Below are 25,043 nucleotides of genomic sequence, written 5' to 3' on the forward strand. Positions count from 1 at the left end.
CTCTAATGACCTTGAAACGTCGAGAAATGTCAAAATTTTCAATTTGACAAATCGGACCCATAACAATAACTTCCTATGGGAAGTTAAAAATATCACTTTTTCTGGGAAATTTTTCGACGAGACTTCAACCTTAGCTTTGACACACCTGCGGCGGATGCTTGTTCGGAGTGCATTAGATTAAGGTCTCTTACTAAGTGTTCACCAGGAAAGAAAAAGTGTTGACAATGGCAAAGTATGCGGTGCATAAAAAGAAAGCTAAGGCTTTTCATGAATTGCTCCAAAAATCATCTGAAGAAATCTTTAAATTTTCATTTGACTGTCAGAAAAATCTAGTTTTACCAAAAGTTCCTGATCAAGCTGCATATTATTCAAGGCAGCTCTATCAGTATAATTTCACAATCTGTGAAGGGACATCAAAAAACAAACAAACATCCGACACTGTTAAAATTTATTCTTGGTCTGAAGATCAACGGTTTAAAGGTTCCAACGAAATCGCATCAATTTTATTCTCCTACCTAAAAGGCCTAAATCTCAAAAGCTGATGTTTTCGGATGGCTGCCCTGGCCAAAACAAAAATATAACTGTTATTGGGATGCTGGCAAAATAGCTTCTTGAGCTTTCGCCTCCGAATATAAAATCCATCGAATTAGTTTTTCCAATCGTCGGCCATTCGTACTTACCATCTGACCGGGTTTTCGGTCGCATTGAAAAGGAGCTAAAGAAAATGGACACAATTATTCATCCAAAACAATACAAAAAAAATATTTGAAAAATATGGACTGGTTAAGACCGTTGGAGAAGAAGTACCCATCTTCGACTTTAAATCTTCGGTTGCCAAAAATGTTAAACCACCTGGTCAACTGCATTTCCGTTTTGCATCCTCAAAACGCATCATGCTTTTAAAGCAAAATAAAAATATCGTGGTCAAAGGAGAAGTAAATTATAAAGTGGTCAAACATTTTGGAAGTGAATGGAAGGAAATGAATAATCTTTTTGGCACGAGTACTATGACTTTGGCGACAAGATATAATAACGGCTTTTGGTAGAGGGGCTTAATAAATGCATTTTTTACTATTGGAGGGGGGTCTATCTCCCCCCGTTTAGGCGGTATTGGCAATTTAAAAAAATATGCAGATTAAATGTAAAAACATAATTAAAAACAACGGTAATACTTACAAATAAGTATTATATCTTTTTTTTAAAGCCAACATTTTTGTCTATAGACCCCCCTCCCATAGTAAAAATTGCTTGTTTTTAACTGTTCTATACAAATCCGTCATCAAACTTTGTCGCCAAAGTTATCGTACTCTCACCATCTTTTCTATTACAAAAATGTAATTTTTGCTCCTGAACAACTATTTCTTCAAGAAATTCAAAATGATGACGTAGAAACTCCACCAGAGGAACAAGAAGTGTTTACAATTTAAAAAAAATATTATTTTCCTTCTGTAACTTTAAACTTATGAATAATAAATTCAGCAAGTACCCTCTATAAGCCGTAATAAGATTTTTCCATTTTGCACAAAACCAAATTTTTGGATATGTCGAGTTTTGGTTCTCACCTACTCAAATCATGAAAATGTTTTTTTTTTTTAAATCCTAACGGTATTTTAAGCAACATTTCCGCTTTCTCCATTAAGTTGGCAACCTTGTAAAATGCAAACAAATCTCCATTTCCATTTTATTCCAACATTTGTTTACCATCAAATTTCAGCAGCTGTCATTTACCCTGGTTACAAGAGGAGATCGAGGAATCGAATCGAATCGAATTGAGATTTCGATCCAGGTATATGGTGGCACTGAATCGAGGAATCGAATTCAAATGGAATCGAAATGAAATTTTTGTTGTATTTGTGTGCGTACTGCTACGTGAATAACTTTAAAATTTTATAACAATGCTCTCAACACTAAGACGAGCGCTAAATTAAATTCAGCTTAGAACCAAAAATACTCCATTTAAATGGAGTATTTTTGCTTAGAACAAACAATATGGAAAAAACTTATCGCACGCACACAAGCAAGACCTCACACACCAATAACTCGATTCCCCGATTCAGGTTTACAAACAAATTTTCGATTCGATTCACCTCTTTCAGTGGGATCGGATCGAGTAATCCTATTTCGATCCGATCCAGGTCTATACGGCGCTAAATCCTGATTCAATTCGAATTCAATTCTCCTTGTAAACGCGGTAATTATCAACTTTATTTTTTTATTTATTCAAATGTCAAAAATCTTCTTGTCGATTTTTCGCATGTCAACGTCAAGTCAAAGTCAATTTACCTGCATTTGCTATTCGGATTCGCATTCGCACATAGTGCCGGCTAATTTTATTTTAAAAAAAGCGAAAAAAGATTCAAAAAAATACCTTTATTCAAAATCAAAACAATTCCATTGAAGTTATGAACTCGGTTTTTAGAAAACAAGCAAAGTTGAAGCCATAGGCGAACTTAAAATAAACCGTCTTAAACCATTTTTCAATTTTCTTTTAATCTAATATCTCTTTCTTCGAAAGTTATTGATTAGTATAGAAAAGTACAGGTACTCTTCTTGGGTTTTTCATTGAAAATATGCGAGTTCTTGATGGGGCTTATAAGGTAACTGCAAATAATACACTGGTTATAATTAGAATTATAAGATAATAACGTTTACTTATCTGATTTCTTGTCTTATTGCTATTAAAAACGATAGGACTGTCGCCGAGACAAGGGTGTAAATATTTTTGACACTGGTAAGTTGTTTTTGAATGAAATATGGGTCTATGTCCAGTCCATATCGATTTAAATAAATTGATGATTGAATGCTTTAGCTTATAACAAGCGGAGTGTGCATCACATTTCCGAGATATGGGGCATTATTGTCATCGTCGGAATACTGGGCTTGGGTGCTGTCACCAGATACAACTACTGGGAGAATCTGCCCAGAGGTCTGGGCAATTCACAGCTCATGCAACAGCCGAACTCCTTTATTGCCGAACGAGCATGGAAGGATTTGAAGATTCTGACTAGTTTTGGACCGCGTCCCACTGGAGCTTATAGCAATGAAGTTCTAGCTGTTGATTTCCTGAGGAGAGAAATATCTTACATCAAGCAAATGGCAAATCGCAATCAGAGAATTGAATTGGATGTTCAGGTAGTTTCTTAGTCTATCTGTTGTCCTATTTAAGATTGGTATAAATATTTTAACGATTTAGGTTGTTAGTGGTGCTTTTTGGGTGGATTTCAAACCTCATGGCATGACTACAGCTTATAGGAATGTCCAAAATGTCGTTGTTAAACTTCATGGTGAAAGTTCCACTCAGGGGAATCATTCGCTTTTGATTAATTGCCATTTTGATTCGGTTCCTGGAAGTCCAGGTTAGTGGTTGGTTTTTTTTTAGTTTCTGAAATTAAATTTAAAATTATTTTAAGGTGCAAGTGATGATGCTGGTAGTTGTGTTGTGATGCTGGAAATCCTCCGAGTTCTATCGAGAGGAAGCATGCTAAATAAGCACTCAATAATCTTTTTATTCAATGGAGCTGAAGAAGTTGGATTGAAGGCTTCTCATGGATTTATAACACAACACAAGTGGGCCAAAGATGTTCGCTGTGAGTAAAGATCATAATTTGGGTGTTTTATTTCCTTTCATTTTGTTAGGCCCCAATTGTGGGGTCTGTTGAAAACCTTAGACTCCTTTTCCTTATTTCATGAATGCAGGCAAAAACATAATTTACCTAATCTTCTCCATAGCATTTATTAATCTTGAATCAGCTGGATCAGGAGGCAAGGAAATTCTCTTTCAAACAGGTCCAAATACACCGTGGTTGGTTAAGGTACCTTAATCTTTTTATCTTTAACGTTTTGTATGCAAATTTCCAAACAAAAACTTCTTTGTCTTTAGATGTATGGACGTGCAATTCAATATCCAAATGCTCAAAGTGCTGCTGAAGAGGTGTTCCATTCTGGTCTAATTCCATCCGATACTGATTTTCGAATTTTTCGGGATTTTGGTAAAATTCCAGGGCTTGATTTTGCTCACGTTATCAATGGCTATCGATATCATACGAAATACGATCACATTGATTACGTATCAAGAAGTGTTCTCCAACATACAGGCGATAATGTTTTGGAATTAACAAAGTTCATTGTCAATTGGGAGGAATTGGGAAATGCTGATGTGAGAAGAATTTTCTTTATTCTGACTTTAATCGGAGTTTAATATGAGAATTTTTGTTTTCTTTTCGTTTTAGAAACTTCCTCAAGGAGCGGAAATATTTTTCGATATTCTTGGATTTACATTTATTTCTTATTCAATGGATTTTGCAAATATATTCAATTATGTTGTGGTTACATTGGCTGTATTGTTGCCATATCTATTTTTGTCGAGAGCTACAAGAGGTAAATATTTATTTTGAAGCTTTAGTTAAGAAGAACGAGGATGAAGTAACTATTTTTGATTTTTGATTTTTTATATTTTTTGTTTGTGCAAAATTAGATTTAAGATTTAAGTTTCCGATTTAGACCTTCTCTTATTCGTATAAAAATGTTAAACGAAACACCTTCTTTTTTTTAATGAGTGAAAGAAAGCGTTGAAGTCACTTAACTTCTTTTTGCAACAAAAATATAAACTACAAACACATTGTTTGTACGCATATCTTTCTGGCACCTCATAACTCTAAAGTAAAGAGAATGATATATCATAATGAAATGCTTATTAACCACCTTCGATTGACTTTTGGAAGTTAATTGTCGATCTAAATATACCCAATTCTTTAATTTGTTTTTCTGTTCAATGCATTGGGCAGGCTCTTAAGTTCAAAGTAAAGCAAGTTTCTTGTATCTGATTGGCCAGCTGCCAAAAAATACCCTTCCAATTACGGTAACTTTATTGGAAAGTTGTCTGGAAAGTTAATCACGAAAAATCTCCCTAACTATTAAGTCAAGTCTTCTTCTATCAAAATGGCAGTTGATCATTTTTTTTTCATTCAACTGAAAGCTGAACTATATTACTCTATGATTTATTTATTTTCTCCACAACTTCATTAAATGCTTTTTGTAAAAGGGTTCCTTGTCAATTTGGAAAGGAAATAGCTAATTTCCTTTGGAATACAAAAATCAAATCGTGATGGACTTGTAGCTTGCTTAAGGAGTTTTTGTAGAGAATAATTTGTTTTATACTTTTTGTACTATGAACTTAAAGTAGAGGTTTGCGAAGTAAAGTTCTGAATTTGAAATTCATGACACTTGAAAAACTAAGTAGTTGCTTTGGGCAAAATGTACGTTCAAATGTCAAAATGACAGCTCTTGTTGTTTTTTCATTCATCTGAAAGCTGAACTTAATTACTATTTGATTTATTTAATTTCTCCGCAACTCTATTTGATGTTTTATATAAAAGTGTTGAAAATAAAAGAAAAAGTTTTCAACCAAGTAGAAAGAATTGTATTGAGCAAAAAATGTAAGCGACGTGTTCGTTTTGAAATAGATTTGAATAGAGTGATTTTGTTCGACAATGTTTTATTCAACACCTTCCCTCACTGCGAACTCATCTAATGTTGTTTAATTCCAATAGAGAGTCGAAGTATAGAAAATGTTGGAGCGGGCAGCGCTTTCGTGGGAATGTCTGCTTTCAGCTCCTTTGTAGATATGTACGTGTTTGACGTCTATGTGAATTTCGTTTTGTAGCTGGCGAATGAAATGATGCTTGATGGAAATATGTTTAGTTCTCTTATGGAACTTTGGATTCTGAATCAATTTGATGGTGGTCATTTTGTCACAAAATATTGTTGTTGCATCGCTGTTTTTTTTTTGAAAATACCAATCTCCCTCAGAAAAGTTCGTAACCACATCGCTTCCTTCGGTGCAGAACAAGCTGATATATATTCAGCCTCAGTTGATGACAAAGAGACGGTTTTCTGTTTTTCACTAGGAGCTACACTTCTCCATTATTCAAAAGGCTACTTCCAGTTGTTTGATCGGACGGGACAAATATTTTGAATCTGCACCACTGCATTGACAGCTTCAGTCCAAAGTAACTGTGGGGCACCACAATCATAAAGCATCGAGGTAGCAGTCTCTTTTACTGTACGGTTTTGCCTTTCAATGAAACCGTTCTGTTGAGGTACATATGGCTTAGAAGTCTCATGATGAACACAATGCTTTGCCAAAATGCCTTTGAACGCTCTGCAAACAAACTCAGCCCCATTGTCTGTTCTTACCGCTTTCAAAGTGATTTAGCTGGCGAGTGCTTTAGTCAGAAACTCGTCAAACTTAGATGCAGTATCAGATTTTTCTTGCAAGAAATAGACTTGAATGTAGTTTGAAAAATCATCTTTGATTAGCAGAAAATACTTGGAACCTCGTAGAGAAGGAATCTGCATTGCTCCGTAGAGATCAGCATGGACCAATTCACCTGGTCCTATTTTTCTTGATTTTTCATCTTTGACATAACTCTGTCGATGAGATTTTCCCAAAGCACATCCCTTGCAAACGAATTTTTGTGAATCACCTACAAATCGCTGATTGTTCATAGCTGATTGCTTGATTGTGTCGACGCTCATATGTACAAAGCGCTTGTGCCATCTTTCAATGCTAGGACTGACTGAAACATTCGCAATATCTGGTTGAACAATGCTCAGAGAAGGCTTATACAGCTGAGTAGATTCACAACGTTGTCCAACTAGAAGAGTCTGTCCAAATCTTTTAACCTTGGCTGTCAGATGAGCTGACACTGAATAAATTTAACAAAGAGTACATTTATTAGCGTGTGGAATTGCACCTTACCACAAACATCTGATATGATTTCCACATTGCCGATTCCATGGGTATATTCGCGTTCATCAACAGCTCGGAAACTACTGGACGCACTTCCTTGGAAGCACATATGGCTCGATGCTCCAAAGTCAGTGTACCACCATGCACATTTTCTGTCTGTGAAGTGAGGCATTAACGCCGATGATGTACCCTTTGAATTGTGATGGAAGACTGCAGATGATTTTTGTAATTATTGTCGATTCTGCCATCAGAGCAACCAATTCCTCAAGCTGTTTAGCCATTTGTTCTATATGTGATATGTGGCTGGCCATGATGTCGTCTTCCGACTTTCGATATTCATAGAAAGTTCTAGTTGCAGTGTACTAAGTGAGACTCCTCATTTCTGCTAAAATATGGAAGAAAGTTTGGCCCACATCTTGGCTGCAGAGTCACTTGTCACCAAAGTCACTTCAGCTGGTTGAAATCCATTGACGAAGTGATTATCAGTTGTGCCTTTTTGTCTTTCTGAATCGAAGCAGCAAGGGCCAACTCCTCCGTTGGCTTTATGGATTCATCGAGAACGCAATCTTAATCATGGGCACGTAGATATACCAAAACCTGAAACTTCCAGAGCGAGGAATCTTTTCCGTAAAATTTTTGCAAATTTATACTTTTGTCCATCGTAGTTAAGTAAAGCCTTTTCAGCAGAGTTTTACAAACAAATTCGTGCTGATAACGTGTTGAAAATAAAATAAAAAGTTTTCAACCAAGTAGAAAGAATTTTATTGAGCGAAAAATGTAAGTGATTTTGTTCGACAATGTTTTATTCAACAAAATGGGTTCCTTGTCAAATTGAAAATGGAATTAGAAATATTTTTTTAAAAATACAAAATATGAAATGTTGTTGCAGCTTGTTATTGTAGCGTTTTGCAGACTTGAACTTAAGGTAGGGTAGAGGTTTGTGGAGTAAAGTTCTGAATTTGAAATTCAGAAAGAAATATGTTGAATTTCTTGTCAGTGAGTCTTCATAGGAATCTTGCGTTTTTCAGCCAGAACAGGGTATGTACAGAGGAGTTGAAAAACTGTTTCCTCCTCTTTCTCATCTGTACAGCTTCTGCTGAGAATACGCCTAGCCGCGTGGTGTGCCTGTCTTTTAGACAGTGCCCGGTCATGACACCGATTATCGAGTTTATATGCGATCTGCTTTAAAGCACTTTGATTGCTTTAAATCTAGTATAGGCCAGATGTTTTTTTTTTGACCTGACATGTGGTGGTTTGCCTTTTTCATAGCGTCCTGCAATAGCAATAGTTTGCATGTAGCAATAGGTAATTCGGGGTTGTAAGTCTCATTTATTACCAATAGCTTTTTAGCAAGGGATCTTTGTTGACTCTTTCTTACATATAACGTTTCCAATTTAGTTGTTTGTCCAAAATAAGACCCTTAACCTCGTCTGAGAACTTTATTTAATTTTTGTTTTAATATAGGGAGGGTTAACAATTGGAATTTTGTATTTCCTCGAAAATAACACTAATAAGGTTTTTGTGTGGGTAAACACCCAGTCCACACCGATCAGCCCAAAGTATTAGTTTGTCTAAGGAATTTTGTAAGACTTCTTTTAGGGTACCAAGATGCTTCACTGAAACCGCTTTAGCAATGTCAGCACTTTAAAACCCTCCGCATCCAGACCAGTTAGGATTTCATTATCCACAAGGTTCCAGAGAAGAGGGGATAGAACACCACCTTGCGGTGTCCCTCTGCTAACGAATCTTCTAGCAGAAGAGTTGCCCAGTTTTGAGGTAGTTATTCTGCTAGTCAGCATTAAATAACCCAACTAACTAACCAAGCGAACTCTCTACGTTCAGAAATGTTAGTGCAGATGTGATTGCAGCTGTGCCCACGTTGTTAAAAGCGTGTTCGATTTGTGGAACACCGTTTCCACCGTTTTACCTTTACAGTAGACATTTTGAGACATAGACAAAAGTCTTGTATCAATACTTGCCCTTAAATGAATATAAACCAATCTTTCTAAGGTCTTAAGAAATGATAATCTTTAGGGCTGACTTGTGCGCATTTGGTAGGTAAGTAGAAATGGCGATCTCAAGGCAACCTAGCCTGAGATCCAATTAGCGCTGTAGTGCGACGTTTTGATACCAAAAACTCGTTTGACCTTTGATTGAAAGGGATAGATTGATAGAGAAGCTTCATAGCGATTATGTTAGAGCCATTTTGTCGCATTGAGAAAAAAGATTAGGTCTCTAATCTTTGTCTCAGATAACTCATCGAGTTCTTGAAAGAATGTTTTTCCAAAGCATTTCATTCTGGTGTTTGCCAAAGCAGGACATTTGCAGAGGAAATGGATTATGGTTTCACTTTCTCTTTGGTCACTACAGCTACGGCAAAAGGTGTTGTAAGAGATACCCAACTTCTCTGCATGAACTCCTATAGGACAATGTCCGGTACAAACCGCAACAATCCTGGCTATGTCTTGCCTTGGCCTGCATGACTGTCTGTAAAGGTAGCCACATTACGGTTTTGGTTTGGGTTTTGTATCTTGTATCTTACATGCCTCCCTTATTGCCAGCAGTTCAGCCTGAAAAACGCTAGCAAAGTCAGGAAGCCTAAAGGATTTGGCTGCATTTAGGGACTCAGAAAAGATCCCAGAACCAACTCCGCACTCCATCTTTGAGCCGTCAGTAAAGATGGTTGTGTCGAAACCTATCGAAACGATGTCATCCTCCCAATCTTCTCTCGATGGGAAAATAACCTTAAAAGCCTTACTCTGTTTTAAGTTTTATTCAGTTCTTAACCATAAAAAGTTACCATCGATTAACTTTGAAGCTTTGTATCTCGTACCTTACAACTCTCACTTAATCCCTTCTTCCTCTTAATGCTTTAACTATTAATAATAATGCAGAGAACTAATTTGTAAATTTTCAATAGGAATCAATAAGAAACATCTGCGATTTGAGATATTTTTGGGATTTCTAATCAATGTGATAAGCTTTGTTGGTGGATTAGCTATTTGTTATGCGATCGCTTATGATTTGGATTTAATGGGGAAATCAATGGCATGGTAAGAAAAGATATTTAAAATGTATGGTTCTAGCATAAAACTTGGTACAATAGAGTCACAGCGATTCAATCGAGAATGGAGAGACTATACGTTTTTTTATATTATTTTGTATTCAATGAATACAAAAAATGAACTACCTATGCTCTTTTGTGTCAAGGTTTATGTTAGACTTCATGGTAAAAAACTACTTCGATATGTTTTTCAACAGATTACTTCTTATTGTTCTTTGTTTTCTAGGTACTCAAACACATTTCTCTGTGTGCCAACTTATTGCCTGGCTACTGTTTTCTTTCAATGTATAGTGCACTTGGTCTTGAGTAGAAATATTAAGGTAAGTCTTTCATGGTGGGTTATTAAATGTGAGCTATTTCGCGGGGTAACAAAGCGGAAAAACTATTTTAGAAATGCAACAGACATGTTGTAATTTTATGCTTTAGTAAATTAAATGAATTATATTGGTATAAGGTCCACCCAAAAACCAAGAGAAGATTAGGTTAAGATAAGACAGTCATGCTATAGTGTTTGAAAAGCTACAAGCTTATTTAAAAAAAAAGAATGTATGTAATATATTAGTTTTTTATTTTCAAAATTAAAAAATGCTGCCGAAATTGATGGGGGTGTTTAGATCAAATTAATTGTGGTACCACCTGAGAAATGTATTTTTATATCTCGTCTTCATCCTGATTCATTCTGGGATATGGTTGAGAATTTTGTAAGAAAGAAATTACCTCCGTCAATATCTGTAAATTGTCATAAAATGCAATTTTCATACAAACGCCGCATATCTTCGTTCAAAATTCTGCATTTAATCCATTTATCAAAAATTGCAATCCGGTTTCTATCCAAAATGTACAGTTGCTCATGAATTTAAAAATATTCAAAACAAAACTAATTTAGCACGCATTTCTGATCCCACTGATAAAAAGGCAATTTCAATTTCAGAAAATGTATTAATTTATTATAAAGCAGGCAGATACATAATGCTAATAATATTGTTGACTAATTGAAAAAGGACAAAATACTTACAAGCTTACCACTAGGATAAAGAATATTTAATTGATATATCAATTTTTTTTTTAATAAATAAGACTAATATTACTTTCAAAGTCAATATGGCTCCCGGAAATTACGCCAGATTTTTTTTTGGAAAAAACGATAGAAAATGTTTTCTGCTTCAAATTGAAAAAGAAGAAGAATTTTTTGTGGAAAATAAGCCAGAAAATTCTTTAGGAAAAAAATGCCTGAAATTCCGAAATTTTGCCAGAAAAATTTTGGATTTTTTTCCTAGGAAAAAAAGCCAGAATTTTGTATGAAGAATTTGCTGGCGTTTTTTCCAAAAAAAATTCTGGCGTAATTTCCGGGGGCCGTCAATATAACTACATACTGGACTCACCTGTTTCAAGCACCGTGTTATCGGCTCATTGAACCGTAGTTTACTCTATGGAAGAAATCGTTCGAAAATAAATTACGTACTTTAAGTTCTCTTGAAGGGACATATAATTTTATCAACAAAAGAAGAAAAGAAAAATCAATTTGATAAGCAAGAATATCAGGAATGAACACTGTCTCAAAGTATAGTCTTCGAGTTTATAATTGTTAAAGTTCAAAAAGATTACATCTTGTATCGTATGAAAGCATTCGAATATTCCATTTTAATGTTATCCCCATATTTCATATAATTCACAGCAATTATCAAGTACTGGCCTGACATAGCAATAATAAAACGCCTTGAGTGCAAAAGGGTCAGGTCTTTGGAATTTCGAGATATAAAACCAAGTAAAGAGTTAGCTTTCCCTACAATGATCACTCCAAGATTCTTTTTTTTTTAAAGATTGTCACAGTTTATTGAATAAAAAAGTTTGATAATTCAAAGTTACGATGAAAGATTATAAAGGGTGATTTTTTTGAGGTTAGGATTTTCATGCATTAGTATTTGACAGATCACGCGGGATTTCAGACATGGTGTCAATGAGAAAGATGCTCACTATGCTTTGACATTTCATCATGAATAGACTTACTAACGAGCAGCGCTTGCAAATCATTGAATTTTATTACCAAAATCAGTGTTCGGTTCGAAATGTGTTTCGCGCTTTACGTCCGATTTATGGACTACATAATCGACCAAGTGAGCAAACAATTAATGCGATTGTGACCAAGTTTCGCACTCAGTTTACTTTATTGGACATTAAACCAACCACACGAATAAGTACAGTGCGTACAGAAGAGAATATTGCGTCTGTTTCTGAGAGTGTTGCTGAAGACCGTGAAATGTCGATTCGTCGCCGTTCGCAGCAATTGGGTTCGTGTTATTCGACCACATGGAAGATTTTACGCAAAGATCTTGGTGTAAAACCGTATAAAATACAGCTCGTGCAAGAACTGAAACCGAACGATCTGCCACAACGTCGAATTTTCAGTGAATGGGCCCTAGAAAAGTTGGCAGAAAATCCGCTTTTTTATCGACAAATTTTGTTCAGCGATGAGGCTCATTTCTGGTTGAATGGCTACATAAATAAGCAAAATTGTCGCATTTGGAGTGAAGAGCAACCAGAAGCCGTTGAAGAACTGCCCATGCATCCCGAAAAATGCACTGTTTGGTGTGGTTTGTACGCTGGTGGAATCATTGGACCGTATTTTTTCAAAGATGCTGTTGGACGCAACGTTACGGTGAATGGCGATTGCTATCGTTCAATACTAACAAACAAATAAGCCAGCAACTATTCCAGCTTTGGAATACAACATTTCCGAAGAAATTCGGGCTATTCCGGCCGAAATGCTCGAAAAAGTTACCCAAAATTAGACTTTCCGAATGGACCACCTAAGACGCAGCCGCGGTCAACATTTAAATGAAATTATCTTCAAAAAGTAAATGTCATGGACCAATTTAACGTTTCAAATAAAGAATCGATGAGATTTTGCAAATTTTATGCGTTTTTTTTAAAAAAAAAAAAGTTCTCAAGCTCTTAAAAAATCACCGTTTACAATCACTTTAAACTAACTAAACTATCTAAATCGTTTTGAAGAAGAATTCTGATGCCAATTTAATAGATTTTAGCAATTCAATGTCATTAGAAAACATGAAACAAAGAGAAGATTTAATTATGTGAGTCATATCATAAGCAAATAGAAGAAAAAGTAAAGGTCCAAGTAGGCTTCATTGGAGAACGCCTGAGGTCAAAAATATTGGATGTGATAAAGACGAATTTATGGTGACGATCTATCAAATAAGATTTCAACCATAATAAAAAAAAACTCAAATGAAAACCCAAAGCTGATAGTTTAGCTATTAAAATGCCTTGATTGACTCCATCGAAAGTTTTAGAAAATTTAATGAAAATTACATCAGATTAAAAACCATCTTCAAGATATATGGATTTTACATTTGAAACTTTTTTCTTAAACTGAGCCATGTCTAAAGTACCAAAAGATACCTCAAAAAATTCGAGGGGAATCAAACTGCTGGATTTGTGTGATTCATTTGGGATTCATATTATGAATGGTGTAAGTGGCTTGGATACACATGGGCGAATGGATTTCCATTTTTGCAGATTTTTGAAGTTTTGTGTGAGCAGTACTCAGATCATCTACCAATCATAGCAGAGTTTTTACCCGCCCCATTGAAAACGAAGAAATAACCAACATGTTACTCCCACCATCTTTTCATCGATTTCAAGGCCGCATATGACAGCATCTACAGGGACGAGCTGTATAGAGCCATGTCTAGTTTTGGCATCCCTGCCAAACTCGTCCGTTTGTGCAGAATGACCATGGAGAATTCACGCTGCTCCATAAAGGTTGGAAACAACTTAACAGAACCTTTCAATGTCAAAAAAGGTTTTAGACAAGGTGTCTGTCATGCGATTTTTTTAACATCGTGCTTGAAAGAATAGTGCAGAGCTCACACGTCAACACTAAAGGCACTATTTTCAAAAGTCTGTCCAATTACTGGCATATGCTGATGACATTGACATAATCGGAAGAACTCAGCGTGATGTCAATGGGGCTTTTGTGAGTATTGAAGCAGAGGCGGCAAAAATGGGTTTAACGGTTAATGAGGGCAAAACAAAGTACATGCTGTCGTCTAGAAAGGACATACATCACCGACGTCTTGGTCAAAATGTCACAATCGACAGACGTAACTTTGAGGTACTCAAGGACTTCGTCAGCGCAGAGATCAAACGCAGAATAACTCTTGCTAACCGCTTTTCTTTGGACTAAGAGAGCAATTGAGTGGTAAAGTCCTCTCTCGAGGGACCAAAGTGTTGCTATATAAGACCCTTATCATCCCCGTTCTGCTATACGGTGCAGAAGCATGGACCATGACAAAAGCGGATGAAAGCACCTTGGACCGCGGATCAGGTGGCGCGCACAAGTGGAAGGTGACCTCACCCAACTTGGAGCGCGAAACTGGAGACATCTAGCTAGGGACCGAGCTAGATGAAGAGGTTTTTTGGGTAAGGCCCTAGTTCACACAGGACTGTAGCGCCACCTTAAGTAAGTAAGTTACTCCCAAAGTTGACGTGGAAACATGCAAAGACAAATGAGTATAGGAACGATCTCCAACGCAACTTGAACATAGAGGAACAACTCAATATAAGCGAGATTGATAATTTAGCTAAAATATCGTATCCATCGTGAACACAGGTTCATAAAAAGACATTTGTTTATAAGGATAAATGGTTTGATAAGGAGTGTGAAGTAGCAAGGATCTTTTTACTAAAACAAACATTGCCTTTAAAAGACTATGCAAAGAAAAAAAGAAATGCTTTCTTGAAAAAGAGGCTCTTATGCTTACATATTGCCAAAATACAAAAGAATTTTGGCTTGCAATAAACAAATTTAATGGTAATGCACCAAAAATAAGTACTCAAATAAGTGCGAGCTTATTAATGGACTACTTTCAAGCTTTGTTAAACACAATAACAATCACAGTAACCATTCATTATGCTATACACTTATATTCAAATGAAATACCCGATTCACCTTTTTTTTTATGATGAAGAAAACCAAGTTTTGAGAAATCTTAAAGAGCAGAAGTCACCAGGTCCTAATGGTATTCCCATTGAACTTTTTAAATACGCTACAAATGAACTGAAGAAACAAATGACAACTGCTTTTAATAATAAACTGGATATGGGAGTTATACCATCACAGTTTAAAGAAGCAATAATATTCCCCATACATAAAAAAGGAAATATAGCCAAGCCAGCTAATTATAGAGGAATATTCCTTCTTAATAGAATGGCACATTGGATTGAAAGTCAAAAACTTATTCATGAAAGTCAAGCTGGTTTCCATAATGGTTACTCAACCTTAGACAACATTTTTGTGCTTCAGAACATTGCTGGCACATTCCTAGATTAAAAAAAATAAATTATTCGCCATCTTCATTGATTTCAAGGCAGCCTTTGATAACATCGATCGAAAAGTTCTGTTCTATAAGAAAACCGAGCAGCGGTATGGTGTGGAACTGAGACTTCGGAGTTGTTCGCAATAAATATGGGAGTAAGACAAGGCTGTTCCTTAAGTCCTTGCCTGTTTTCGTTGTTTATCAATGACCCCACAGACTGTCTACCAGAATTAATAGAGTTTGCCGGGGTGTTATTTAAAGCACTTCTTTTTGCAGACGACGTGGTATTATTCGCGTACTCGCCCGAATCATTATAGGTTATCCTTGGAAAGTCAAAGGTGATGATTTTCAAAAAAGGAAGCGGTAGATTATATAAAAACGGCAATGGCAATGGCAATGGCATTTCAATGGAAAACCAATTGAAGTTGTAAAAAACTACAAATACCTTGATATGACGATTACTAGTAATCTCAACATGAAGTTACATACATCTAAAGGATAAACTTGAAAAAGCAAAAAGTGCAATATGGGCTGCAGATGGTTTTCAAATAAATTCGTTGACCATACTGTTAAATACAAAATTTTCGCTGGAGTAGTGGAATCGGTTATGCTGTATGTTGCACAATCTTGGGGACACTATATTAACTATATGAGATACTATATTAAAAGAATTTTTGGACTACCAAGTACAATACCCAATTATATGCTGATAATCGAAACAGGCCTTTCACCATTATTTGTTAAAACTTTGAAGCTCCACGTAGATTACATACTAAAAGTTCTTGAGATACCAGACGAAAGGCTTACCAAAATTGTTGCCTTGAGGAACTTGCGAGTTACCTTGGGATGGATTTCAAATATTTAAGGATATCAAACGGAAATCAAACAAAAGATTTGCTCTATGAACCCATTTCCAAAGTGGATAAACAATATAGGCTAGAATGTATAAATTTGGCTACATCTTCCTTTTACCACAATTTGTGTGAAAACAATTATTTCAGCAACCACAATAGCCAAGAACTAATATATGCCATCTTTAAAATGAGGGGGAAACTCATAAAGCTTAACTACATACCACATCGTTCGGATTTACCGATCTATTACAGCCTTTGCAATATGAGAAGATGTAGTACACTTTATTGGTAGATGTCCTGTTCTCAAGGAAACTCGTAGTTTGTATCTAGGCAGTGATATTAAAGCTGAATCTGAAGAAAGAGCGATTTTAAATTGTGAATCAGATGTAAAGCTAATTGTAAACTATTTATAATTAGGTGGGGAGGAAGAAAGAGGAAAACGTATCGGGAGCCATTGGTATGGAAGTAGGGTGCCATTTGTATTGGGGTAAGACATTTTTCGTTAGGTAAATGCAAGAGGTATGGGTAGGATAGGTTCGGTCGAAGAAGGTAACGCTGGGATGGGAACTAGGGTAGGGTTTGGGTGGAAGAAGGAATATCCGTTACGGTAGCTGCGGCATGCTTGCGGTGCTCAGCTGAGCTCGTAGAATGTTGGTGGGGTCTTACTACCGTAACCGGAACTCACCTCTTTACAAAAACATTGATCCTGCCGGATATTTTAAAATTAATTGTACACTACCACCACTTCGTTCACTTTTCTCGGCGGCCGCTGATGACGTCACGGCCTGGCCCTTACCAACACTTCCTGGAATCCACTCGGCCTGATTTTCGGATTCCCCAAAGGCGGACCCAGGAAAGCTCACGGCCGTGGAACTACATTTCCGACAAACCGGAAATTAACCCACATACCGCACCCCCTTTAAAATACCGCCCTATTCCATCTCTAAAGCCAAATCAAAAACAAATAAAAAAACACTGAATTTGATAGCATCGCTTTTTTTTCCTCGATGTTTGCTGACTTCAAAGCAGCGTTTGATTTGGTAAATCGCAATGCTTTAATATACAAACGTTCGCACATCGGTGTTTCAACCAGATTGGTACATGTCATCAAAAATATGTGTACAAACACAGAAGCTAACGTCTGGGATAGAGCGCATTTTTCTGAATGGTTTAGTAGTTTAGTACTGATTCTGGTATCAAATAGGGATGCCCGCTTAGTGCACTTTTATTTTCACTATTCATTAATGACATAGTTAACGACCTACCTGGAGGAATTAGAATGGCCGGTATCCGGATAAATGCTTTACTTTATGCTGACGACATGGTCATACTATCGGAATCGAAAGAAAATCTTCAATTGATGATAAACCGACTGTCTGCATACTGCGATAAATGGGGATTAGAAATCAATACAGAAAAATAAAAAAAAAATGATCTTTTCGCGAACCAATCGGACTGAAGTTGGAAGTAATTGGAAGTACAAAGGAAGAAGTTTGGAGGTGACAAACGAATATAGATATCTTGTAGTGAACCTCAACCCACGGCTGAATTTTAGTAAGCACCTTGACATTAAAGCCAAAACATCACAAAGTCTAATAAACTTAACATGGAGAAAGATCTCAAACAACCTTGTATATTTGTCTACCAAATACCAAATTTTTAATTCAGTTGTGAAGTCCACTTTATGTTATGCATGCAGCTCAAGTTTGGGGAATGGAAGAGTATGAGGAAATTGAGAAATTTCAGAGGAGTTTCATCAAAAAAATTTTCAACCTACCAATCAACACGCCGAACTATGCGATCTACTTGGAAACTGGCTTACCAAAATTATTTACAAGCACATTAAAACTACAAGCGGATTATATTATTAAAGTCTTAGGTTTCCCAGATGAGCGACTGAGCAAAATAATGCTGCTTTACGGAATAAATAATAAATAATAATAAGGAACAAAGACTGGTGGAATGACAAATGGCAACGAATTGCCTCTTCATTTGGTGAAGATATGCAAATTAATACAAGTAACATTCTTGATGTTAAGGAAAAAATGTATAAAATTATCCAGCTTAATGAAGACTCGGTTCGGAATCAATTTATAAAAACAGCTATTGAATCAGAAAGTCGAATATTATATAGCCAGTTACAATTTAATCTAAATAACAATAACTATTTTCATTAATCTTTAAGCTACAAAGATATTTCTTTGATTTTCAAAACTAGATGCGAATTCTTATGTCTCAACGGTAGACCATACAATGGGAGTTTCAATTAGTTCTGTACACTCTGCAATCATAAATCCAAAGAAGACTGCTTCCATTTTATAAGCGTATGTCCAATTTTCAGATACAAGAGATTCTCATATTTTCAAAAATTCTCTCTCACTCTACAAGAGACAATTCTAATATTGAATGGACCAGATTGGAAAAATCTTGTCAACTATCTGAAGGAAATTTGCAGATTTAGAAAATTTATTATGAATGAATATGATTAAACTAGTAGATGTATATATGTATGTAAAAATCAATATATAATTAAAACTGAAATTTAAAACAAAGTTTACCAATGTTATAAAAATTTAAGTTGCTAGTCGAGCTGACGGCAAAGCCAAAGCTTTTAAATTCAAAAACAAATGATTATGTATTTATTTTAAAAACTGTTAATAAATGAATTACTTACTTACTTACTTTAATCGCCGGAGCCACGCGGCGGGTCTTTGCTTCTCCAGCGTTCCGTATCTGAATCGCTTTCTATAGGAGTTTGTTGTTCTCTAATCGGACCCTAATTTCTTGCCTACAAAAAGCTCATTGTGGGTGGATAAAAAAAAGGGGGATGCAAAATATTACGTCGCGAGGGACGTAAGAGAAATCACTCTTCGCACTGGTGACGACGGGCACTTATTCCCTGATCAACACGTACAACAAAACAAAACTAAGACCCGGCGAATTTTCCCTATCACAATGCGAATTAATAAAATAGCGCAATAGAAATTATATAATTAAATATATTTAAAGGTGATTAAAAAAAAAGAAATTACAAAAAAAATTGAATAAATAAATATTATAGGTAAAGCAAAAAGGTAACTGAAAATTCCAATAAATAAGTAGGAATATAATAAATAAATAATAAAAACAAAAAAAGAAATATTAATTTTTAAACAATAAGGTAGAAAAAAAAGATTTAAAGTAGTAAATCCTGGTAATGTAGCATGTTTGTACATATATATACATAAACCAATCAGTGGTGTCCTGCGCGCTGTCCGCCTCAGGGTCCAGATCGGATCCTCTGGCTCTTGAGAACTCTTTTTTTTTTACTGCGCGGGTCATTTGCCTAACGACAAATGATACCCAACCTAGTTATGAGATGACATCCAATGTCATTAGAGGGTGTCTTAGCTCAATACAAATGACACCCTATCTTAACCCAACCTACTCGCTCTAGCCTTTTGGAAGACCTTTTAACAATGACCCTGTATATACAATAAAACGGTGCCACAAGACTTATCGAGTGCATCTAATAATAAAGAAATGGTCACATGGATTGATCGTCTGAATCGATTTATCTCTAACTTATGTTGATTTCTTTTTTTTTAAGCTGCAGTGAAAAAATGTATATGCTCAGAAGGCAGCGTCTTTAGGGTCAATACTGATTTGACTAAAAACTTAAAAAATGGAAGGTGGGTGTAAGAATTATGCCTTACTAACCGCCAATTTCTTGACAAATCCTTAAGATTCTGTTTAGCAAACAAAATAGTTTTTGATAAAGTCTTAAAGCATTTCATCAATAAGTTCTTAATTCCACCAGCACCTTTATTTGTTTTTGATGCAACGATGTAAAAGTGGAATGACTCGTCTTGCCCTAACCTCACAGAAGGATCTGAAAAGTATAGAAATTTGGAAGTGGCTGCGATGTAGCTTTGAGGCGAACAGTAGAGCTTGCAGCTATTTATTTGCTAAGTATATTAAAAGGCGTTAGGTAGAGTAGGGTGTCCAGTGCCGCAAATAGGGTCGATCCGCTTCTACATAGGCAAGCTGAAAGGTGGACTTTTTTTGGTAGCTTTGTTGAATCTTTCTTGTATATTTCCAATTTAGCTTTTTGTCTAAAATAACACCGAGGGGACATGTGGGATTTTGTATTTCTTCGAAAATAGGACTAAATTGTTTTGTGTGGGTCGACCTCGACACCCAGTTCATCCAAAGTCAAAGAGTATATTCGCATCTTTATTTTTTACAGAAATAAAGACTATGAACATTTTTGAAAAAAAAGTGCCTCAAAAGCTAATTCATTCATTTATTTCTTTATATTCTTTGCTTAAAATTCTTTTTATATTCCTTATTCCACAGGCTCCTCTTAGTCTTGCCCTCCAAACACAAGCTCGACTCACCGGAACAAGCATGTTTTGGGGTTTACTAGCTGCCGCACTTACTGGAGCTGGAATCCGCACTGCTTACGTGCTAATTGTACCTCTCCTTATAACTCTCTTCACAAATCTTGCAATTGGTTTCCTGGGATATCAAAATACAAGTAAGTTTCCTCTCCAAATTTCTACTCATAATAATTTTGAATTAAAACTACAACAAACAAAACTTATTTTCAGTTCGCCGTTGGCTCTATGTCCATTTGGGTGGTCAAATATTTGTTATAATTTGGGCAACACATTTCTATCATATGGTTGTTAGTATGTTCATTCCGACAGCAGGTCGATCGGGTGGTCACAAGAATCCCGACATAATGATTGCAATGATTTGTGGATCGCTAACATTTTTCGCCACAAGTTATGTAACTCCGTTGGTTATACTTTTGAAAAGATGTAAAAGTCTATTGATCTCGTTGTTTGCTGTTTACGTTATTACGAGATTTTATTTTATATCATTTACACATTATGGATTCCCGTATCGAGATGATAGAGGTGGTGCTCCAGCTGTGCAAAGGCATTATATAACGGTATCTGATGTTTCTCTTTTGATTTTAATTGCATTCTTAATTCATGTTGGGTTAATTTTCCTTAACAGCACACTGTGCGGACATTATACGATAAAGATGGTAATATACGATATACCGACTCTGGTTTCTGGATGAGTGATATGGATAGGAACTGTCGCAAAACTGTTGAAAGTCTTTCAATGCCCGAAACTCCAATACCACACGAATTTAATATTCTCTGTAAGAATGAAATATTTTGTGGGTTGCCATTTTTAACTTCACGGCAATTGCATCTTGGGTAAGTTTAAAAAAAAAAAATATACAAACAAAACTCCTTTAACAAGAATGAATTTGTTCTTTCTCCTTGAATTTATATAGTGGCTATTGGGTGCCCGCTCCAACTCCCCTAATCCGTGAAGTTGCTACTCTAAAACTTATCAGCAAAGAGAAAATATCCCCCAAAATACATCGTTTAAACTTTTTGTTAATCGGAAGCTATCAGCTGTCGTTACACATTCGTCCAAAAGATTCTGTAACTCTTGATCGGTGGAACCTAATGGATTATGTTCCAGAGCCGACGGTGTACAATAAGCAAAAGGCTCATTTTGTTATGATTAGTCATGGCATTGAATCAGCACCCATGAATATAACATTAGATTTCAAGGTAAGTACGTTTTGTTTTGTTAGGAAATTTTAAGTCTGACACCTGTTTAATTTTTTTAGACAACGAGTGACAATCACGAAAGACCTCTTGTTGACATATCTTTGGTTACCCTCCACTCGGAATATCATAAAGAACATACACCAGCATTTGCCCATATTTTAGCGAAACTACCACGTTGGGCTTATGCTGTGCCATCTGTTGCATCGCTTGTTTCATGGACATTCTAAAATGGTTTGATTTCTTTTCAATTATCAAGAAACAAAACTTAATAAATAGGCTTTAAAATTTATACTCCAAGAGCAATAATCTTATAAGTTTTATTTAAATAAAAACAAAATCTACTTCCTCCTCTACCTTTATTAATAAATCTTATGATACATTTTATCAAAACAAAAATATTAACGATTATTGCAAAGCATTTTTACTTAAATTGTTATTCAAAAAAAAACAAAACAAAAATAATAATAATAATTGGAAATTGTGTAATAGCAACGAAAGGTATTAAGAGATCCATAAAATCGAAAGTATTAATATAAAAATTGTCTTAGATTTTATTTATTTTAATTTTAATTTTTAAGAACAACAAAAGTTAAAACCAAATTCTATGAAAAATAAAAATTGTCCATACAATTTGAGGCTTCTCTTATTATTATATAATAATTAATATTTAAAAAAAAAAACAACATAGAAATTAAAGAAAAGAAACAAAAAACTGAAACTTGTTAAATATGCATTTTTACATAGATTTCAATTAAATGAAACTTAAAAGATAAATGTCGTATTTTTTAAACAATACATGAAGGGACACAATGTACCATTAAGATGAAAGAATTCGGCATCTAATGGACTCCAACAAGGGTATTCTATGACGTGCTTCCCCTTTAACCTGTTGTTAGGGAATGCAGAATTCTCTAATATCCAATCCCATACGGGCTTGAGCACATGACATCCATCAGCACAATTAGAATAAACAAGAAATTATCAAATACAAAAAGTCAAATCTAAAATTTAGACGGCAAAGCGAATAGTTTTATTGAAATGACATCCACAATCAAGTCAAACACCTCAACTGAAAAACATGGCAAAATATCTGTGTCCTCACCAGTTAATTTCCACTTTCTATTAATAATATAGAAACCAAGTACAATACTATCATAAATAGATCCAGTCATACGCTTCAGAATATATACATGTTCCTAATTCTTAAAAGACAAAACGAACGCCAAGAGCCAATACAATAGCCCTGAGTATTGAAGCCCGACCCAATCACTTTGATTGAATTTTATAGCTGTATGAATAAATTGCAGGGAAAGACTCCAATCAGAGACCAAATCTATTACCCAATGCTGAAAAACCTATCTATTCAAATCAAACACAAGTTCTGAACCAGTCTACGATAGGAATCGACTCTATTCGATGACAGTAAAGACTTCGTTTTGATATCGTTAATCACAAGACCTATTTTGTTCGCTTTAAACCAAATACCGGAAAAGGCATCCCTAACTGCTCGTTTAGTTCTTCCCATAATGTTGAAGTCATCTGCATATCCAAGATATTGTGAGGATTTCTAAAAAATGGTGGCACTGATGTTGACGTTGTTTTTCGCACCACTCATCTCAAGCGCATCGCTTTGTCGATGTCCTCTGGTGGCATCCAAGTTTTCGGTTGAGTCTCTATCAATTTTTACGGAGCAAGGAGAATTCTTCAACGTTATCCTGATAAGTCGTATTAGTTTTGCATGTATACCTAAACCCGACATGGCACGGTATAGTTAGTTTCTATTGACACTGTTATAGGCTGTGTATCGATGTTATATTTTATTCTCTAGGATCTGTATATTTTCCATGCCTGGAGTCACACTAATAATGGCCAACCAATTCGTCTGCTAATGGCTTCAGGTGTTCACATAACACGCTAGACAGGTTCCTTTGTAATTGGCGCAGAGAAGACGGTAACATTTTTTATGGGTCGGAAAGATAGTGCTTAAATTCCACTCGGCAAGCTCGATCAGCTCCCTACAGGTTGGAAAGCTACGCCCGTAAAACTTTATCACCGGCAGCTTAGCTCGACTTCAGCCTGGTGATGGTAACTCTGATTTCATTCAGGTCGGCTGGAGATCATCATCCAAATGGATTTGTAGGGCCTGCTCATTTTCGGTGCATCATCGCCATTAAGCAGCTGTTCAAAATGATGATGATGATAGTATCCGATCAGAATAAAATTTTCTCCGAATTTTATGAAATATTAGAAATTCAAGAAATATCATTTTATGAATCGTTCGATGAACAAATTTTCCAGAGGTGTAACCGATCATCCTGCACAAACGGACATGGCTCTATACAGCTCGACCCTGTAGATCATATCCATGAAGAAATGGTCTGTGTCGATTTGATGTTCTTGGATTTTTTCCAGGATCTGCGGTAATGTAGGGCCGTTTGATCACTCGCGATTCGCCAAGTTGACGTTCGCCTTAAACTTTCAAATTTGGCGAATTGAAATGTCGTTCCATTACAATTGGCGAATGATCGCCTTTATCTGTCGTAATCGGTCGAACTGTAATTCTTGGTGACTTTGAAAAATCATTTTTTTTGAATTCGAAGTAGTTGTCTAGATTTTTTTTGCGACATAAAAAAAATGTGTGAAAATCGACAAAGGTAAGAACAAAATAAATAAATTATAATTACAACTTTTATTGGTATAGCATTAAAAGAACCACCAACGCCCAGTTCTCGAAGTTGGTGGAGCTAATGGAGGCAAACCCCGACATTGCCAAGGGTGTCGGGACGTTTGGGTCATCCAAAAAAAACCAAGCCCAATATTGGGATTCGTTTGCTCTTGAGCTAAACGCATTGGGACCTCCTATTCGAGAGGGTAAAGAAAGGCATAAGGTTATTAACAAAGAATATTACAAAATGGTTTTAGAAAATAAAATTTTATAGGTTTGGCTGAACTTTAAATTAAAACTTAAGAAGAAAATCGCGACAAATAAAAAGGATGTAGTCGCAACAGGTGGAGGTGGAGGACCTTTTCGGCAGTTGTCTTCGCCACCTTTGAAACAGGCAGTTGACAATTTGCTAAGTTTACAGCAGGCTGTAAATCCAATAGGTAATACGTTTGGAACACATTCAACTGCAACAGTGGAACAACCCGACTGAAATGATGCAGACATTGAAGTTGAAGATGCTCCCATGACAATGACATCAGCCCAGTCAACAAAAATCAACGAATGTCGTAAAAGCAGGGAAAAATTTGTGGATAAACGAGTCAAACTCCTCCAAAAACAAACGGCGACTCAAGAAAAACTTTTTGTTGTGTCGGATTCCATTAAAAAAATCTTTTTCCGAAACGGCAAGATATTCAAGAAAGAATTATGAACTTAACAAATTTATGTTGAGTTACTCAAAGCAAAGGAAAAACGGAAGGAGAGAGAAAATGTGCAGAAGGCGCACAATT

General features: G+C 35.8%; 2 protein-coding genes across 2 annotated transcripts; both read left to right on the plus strand.

Moving 5' to 3' along the window:
• The first annotated feature begins 2,258 nt into the window (after nucleotides 1-2,258).
• LOC129941036 (endoplasmic reticulum metallopeptidase 1-like) lies at nucleotides 2,259-22,049 on the plus strand. The gene is made up of 15 exons (XM_056049578.1): nucleotides 2,259-2,597; nucleotides 2,692-2,731; nucleotides 2,810-3,132; nucleotides 3,194-3,356; nucleotides 3,411-3,587; nucleotides 3,730-3,812; nucleotides 3,881-4,156; nucleotides 4,230-4,377; nucleotides 9,672-9,804; nucleotides 10,042-10,135; nucleotides 20,347-20,527; nucleotides 20,601-20,947; nucleotides 21,016-21,224; nucleotides 21,305-21,590; nucleotides 21,650-22,049. The coding sequence occupies exons 1-15, from the start codon at nucleotides 2,571-2,573 to the stop codon at nucleotides 21,815-21,817; spliced, it is 2,655 nt and encodes an 884-aa protein (XP_055905553.1). The 5' UTR covers nucleotides 2,259-2,570; the 3' UTR covers nucleotides 21,818-22,049.
• Nucleotides 22,050-24,224: 2,175 nt separating this feature from the next.
• LOC129940114 (uncharacterized) lies at nucleotides 24,225-24,745 on the plus strand. The gene is made up of 3 exons (XM_056048363.1): nucleotides 24,225-24,244; nucleotides 24,292-24,478; nucleotides 24,530-24,745. The coding sequence occupies exons 1-3, from the start codon at nucleotides 24,225-24,227 to the stop codon at nucleotides 24,743-24,745; spliced, it is 423 nt and encodes a 140-aa protein (XP_055904338.1).
• The last annotated feature ends 298 nt before the right edge of the window (nucleotides 24,746-25,043 follow it).

The sequence above is a fragment of the Eupeodes corollae genome, chromosome 1, assembly GCF_945859685.1.
Source record: "Eupeodes corollae chromosome 1, idEupCoro1.1, whole genome shotgun sequence".
NCBI lineage: Eukaryota > Metazoa > Arthropoda > Insecta > Diptera > Syrphidae > Eupeodes > Eupeodes corollae.